A 4,634-nucleotide genomic window follows, 5' to 3' on the forward strand; every position below is an offset into this window, starting at 1 on the left:
GCAGGCGGAGGGGGGAGTCGTCGCCGGCCCGCGCGGGGGGGGGGGGGGGGGTGTTGTGACTTGATTTTAATTTGAACCAAGCAAATATATTTTTAAAGTAGAATTATAAATTATTTAGTTCTAAGTTTTTTCTCATTTGACATATTTAATAAGGTATCAGAATGGAAGTAGAATTTGAATAAAATAGTCTCATCTCATGAAAGCCAGAAAGCTAATTATTTTCATTTATTTTTGTGAACTTTGTTAAAAGACGTCATTGTGGACTGAAGAGATGGCTCAGTGGTTATGAGCACTGGCTGCTCTTGAAGAGGACATGGATTCAGTTCCCAGCACCCACATAGCAGTTAACAACTGTCTGTAACTTCGGTTCCAGGGGATCCAGTGCCCTCTTCTGACCTCTGTGGGCATTGCATGACTTGGGTGCACTTACATTCATGCAGAAATTACACTCATACACATAAAAGTAATAAATATATAAAAAAAGAAGTCATTGCATTAGAGGTGACCAAAAACTGTTTTGGCCCAGAGTCCATTCCTTTGACTTTGACTCTTAATGGTGATAAGAGATTCATGAAGTTTTTGTTCTTCAGCATGTCAATTTTAAGACCACAAGCTGCAGAATTGTGTATCTTGCCTGTTCATAAAGGAACATCTTGAGCATGAGGGTTTATGTGCGTGGTGAGCAGTTCCACGGACGTCTTCCTACAGAGACACCCAGGTTCCAGAAGTGGAAATGCTGCCCTAGAGGCTGCGCAGTGGGTGTCTTCACACGGATTAGGAAGCTTCTCCCATAACTTTCCACTCACAGCTGCCTCAGTAACACACAGCTGTGTCCATTTTCCTTGACAGTGTTGGGCGTTGGCATCATTTTTATATCTGCCAGTCTGATAGGTACTCATAATACATTTAGATCAGAGATTGATAAAATAGATATGCATGCACTTCTTTTTGAGATATGCTCTTTTTAGTCTTCCTCTGCATTTACTCTGTAACCTAGGCACTGACCTTGAACTCAGAATTCTCCTGCCTCAGCTTCCAAGTGCTAGGGTTATAGGTGTGTGCCACTATGCTTGGCAAGTTTCTTTTTTAATTGAGGGAAAGGCAGCATCTGGTGATGTCTGACAAGTGGTGGAGGAGGTTGTTGGTTCTCTGTTCTGTTTTCCACTTCAGTATTGGTCACTCACAGGTCGGGGAGTAGACTAATGGCATGATGCTGCCTTGATTACTTACTTTGTAATAAGGAAGATCAGTTTGCTTGAAACTTGTGTAAGAATTTGCAAATTAGCGGTGCTCTTGACTGCATCATGGGCCCCAGCCAGTTACATGTGCTTGTATTACAAGTGAAAATGGGTAAGACAGTGTATATTGTCCCTGGAGGGTACTTAGGCCCAAGACTTTGGTGTTTTTTGAAGTTTTAGTCTCATCACAATAAAATTTGCTTACATTTATGTATTAGTGGGTGTGTAACTTTTACTGAGCAGCATCAAAGGAAGTTATCTGTCAGCTGATGAGCTGTGTTGCCTTTCTGCCTCACTGTCCAGAGTCTCCTGGGACTCGCCTATTCATTGCTTGCCTGTGCACTGTGGCCAATGGTAGCGTTCTTAGTTCCAGAGCATCAACTGGGAACTGCGTATGGATTGTAAGTATATTGTATTTACACCGTGGATTATGTATTTTGTCCTCTGCTGGATCAGTTATCATGTCTGTGACATGTCTCTTAAATGTAGTTATCTTCAGGGTCCAGGAATAGCTCTGAACCTAGGGATAATTAGTAAACTTTCTGTAACTGTGGCCTGAGGGAAACAACCCAGTGGCGGAAAGGTTTATTTTAGCTCTGGGACTGATATTTCAGCCTGAAGTCTTTGGCTGCAGTGATTCTTTGGTTCCATTGATTCTGGGCCTGTGGTGAGGCAGATTGTCAAGGCAGCCAGGAAGCGAGACAGACAGACACAGACACATAAACACACACACACTGTGTCTGTCCTGAGAGTTTTTTCCTTTCACCCCCTTATTCCTTTCAGGCCTCCAGTATGGGTTGGTGCCACCTGTTCCCAGGTCTTGCTCACTCAGGTTAATCCTCTCTGGCAAGTCTTAATGGACACTTAGACGTGTGCTTTCCTAATCTAGATGCTTTTCAGTCCAGTCAAGCTGGCAATCAAAACTGACCATCAAACGTGGCAAGCCTTCCGCAGATAAGATAACCTGTAAGATGTAGATGTAGACATATCATCCCTGAGAAGTTGATCCCTGTCCCAGGCTCAAAAAGGCCAAAGGGGGCGGGGGCAGCCTCCCCTGTGCTTAGTACTCAGGCCTTTCTCCTTTTCATTGAGTGGAATTACTGAGTGCTTCACCAAGAGGCTCACTTCCTTCTGTTGAAGCAGGTCTAGGAGCAAAAACAGTCATAGGACAAAAAGGAAAATCCCCCAGGCATGATGTGCATGTAACTTGGGAGGCAGAGATAGGGGGATCTCTTAGTTTAAGGCCAGTGTGGTCTACATAGCGAGTTCTAGGCCAGCCAGGATTACATACATAGTGTCTTCCAGTCTCAAAATAAATTAAACCCAAAAGCAACCAAACAACAAACAACTCCCCACCTCGCAAAAAAACAAAAACAACAATACCACCACCAAAAAAAAAAACCCAAAATCTGTCCAAGTGCCTCCTGGTGGAAAGCCTTTCCTAACAGCAATTGTGTGTGGTTTATGGATGCTAGTTGGTCTGTACTCTTAGCTGTTGGACTGTGTGTGGAGACTTGAGAATGAAATGTGCTTGTGTGTTTCTTATGTTGTAGCATGCAGTCCATTCAGAACCTCGGGTTGGCCGTCATTTCTATCTTTGCTGGCTTGATACTGGATTCTCGGGGATACTTGTTTTTAGAAGTTTTCTTCATTGCCTGCGTTTCTTGTGAGTGTGCCATGTGGCAGCGTTTACTTTCTTTCAATATTGAGCGAAATGTTCCTGTTTTTATCTTCAGGTTTTAACCTGTTCATTTAAAGTAAACAGTATGCTTCAGTGGTAAGGGTGGAAAGCCATGCTTTGACTTGTAACATTTTAACTGGTGGGAACCTAATAGTTTAATGTTTGGTTATTCTCTTTGTAAAAGGCATGTGCAGATGTGAAATCCTCACAGAGCTACCTCTTTCTGGGGTTCTGTGAAATGACAACAGCCGAGGAGCTGCCAGGAATCCTGGCAGGAGGAGAGGAAGGCAGAGGGAGGAGACAGGGCTGCCACTGGCTTGGGGTGGGTTGGCTCTCTGTCCTGTAGGGTCTCAGATATCTAACTGGCCCTGCCATCTCCTAGGCTAAGAAACTATGATTTTTTTTTGGGGGGGGGGTAAAGATGCTATGGCAGTTTAGTGCTTTTAGAAAACGAAACAGAAAACTTTTGATTCCGTAGGCGTGATTTGAGTGTGCCCTGTGTTTTTACTCCTAGTGTCCCTTTTGGCTGTGATCTGTCTTTACTTGGTGAATCATGGCCAAGGTAAGCGGTTCTCTTATTTCTTCTCTAGCTCCAGTGATTGTCTCGGGGATTGTTGACACCTCTGAGGGCTGGTGAGTTTATGTTAGTGATTTCCTAGGCATAGTGAGAGGAACACAAGCATTCGTAACTATGTGTTCTGAACCTCTACGTTTATTAAATTCCTGTTATGCTTTTTCATCTGGTCAGATCAATATAAGTTTTATAATATAATATCTCAGGTGTCATATTGGCAAAACCCCCTAAATCACTTATGTATTCTTATTTAAAAAAAAAAAAAAGTAAATGACTGGTCACGGTGGCACACACCTTTATTCCCAACACTTGGAGGCAGAGATAGGTGGATCTCTGTGAGTTCAAGCCAGCCTGGTTTATGTAGTGCGTTCCAGGCCAGCTGCAGCTACAGGGAGACCCTGTCTCCACAAAGACCAAAAACAAACAAACAACAAAAACAAACAAACAAAAAATTAAATCAATTTTCATCTTAAGGTTGAAAGTATTGGGTTTAGAATTAGAAAAAAATAGATTTTTTCCCCACTAGGATGCATTTGTGTGTTTGTTCTTTATAAGATGCTGGTGTCTTTATTCATTTTACAAATGGCTTTCAAACTGCTCCTAAAGGGCATTGTATACTTAACAGAATATAGTGCAATGTCATGCACATTTGGATTTCTTTTAATTTTTCTCAATTTTCATCGATATTGAGTATTAATAAAGCATTTCATTTAACAAAACCTAAAGCAATACCTAACTCCAAACTTAAAAATACAAAGCTAAAATAAAAGATTATTTTTATCACATAAAGGTTCTACTTTTTTTCATCTTTCATAGTTTTTTAATGTCACTTAAGGTTTTTTCTCTGCAAATGTTTGTTCATATGGTTGAATTTTACTCATACTACTTATAATTAAACGATTCTATTTATTCGTGTTTTAGGTGGGAATCTAAATTATTCTGCAAAACAAAGGGAAGAAATGAAACTTTCTGATCCTGAGTAAGTATTAAAAGGGAGAAAATTTACCTTGAAAAATTTTAAATATGAGCATTTTAGTTTGTTAGGTTTGGACTTTAAAAAAATTAAAAAAAATATATATTTTATTACTTGGGAGGCAGAGGCAGATGGATCTTTTTGAGTTCAAGGCCAGCCTGGTCTACA

The 4,634-nt window shown here is 41.0% G+C and overlaps 1 protein-coding gene across 2 annotated transcripts in view; it reads left to right on the plus strand.

Annotated features, from left to right (window-relative positions):
* The window catches only part of Mfsd1 (major facilitator superfamily domain containing 1), a 32,709-nt gene that overhangs the window by 17,495 nt on the left and 10,580 nt on the right, over nucleotides 1-4,634 (plus strand). The window contains exons 12-15 of one of the 2 annotated variants that reach the window (XM_008837464.3): nucleotides 1,542-1,639; nucleotides 2,792-2,904; nucleotides 3,434-3,481; nucleotides 4,415-4,472. In XM_008837464.3, coding sequence (XP_008835686.2) covers nucleotides 1,542-1,639; nucleotides 2,792-2,904; nucleotides 3,434-3,481; nucleotides 4,415-4,472 — 317 coding nt within the window. Of the gene's footprint in view, nucleotides 1-1,541; nucleotides 1,640-2,791; nucleotides 2,905-3,433; nucleotides 3,482-4,414; nucleotides 4,477-4,634 lie in introns of those variants that run through there. The other variant, XM_017799206.2, reaches the window with a different exon arrangement.

The sequence above is a fragment of the Nannospalax galili genome, unplaced genomic scaffold (genome assembly GCF_000622305.1).
Source record: "Nannospalax galili isolate Female #2095 unplaced genomic scaffold, S.galili_v1.0 scaffold617, whole genome shotgun sequence".
In the NCBI taxonomy this organism is placed as follows: domain Eukaryota; kingdom Metazoa; phylum Chordata; class Mammalia; order Rodentia; family Spalacidae; genus Nannospalax; species Nannospalax galili.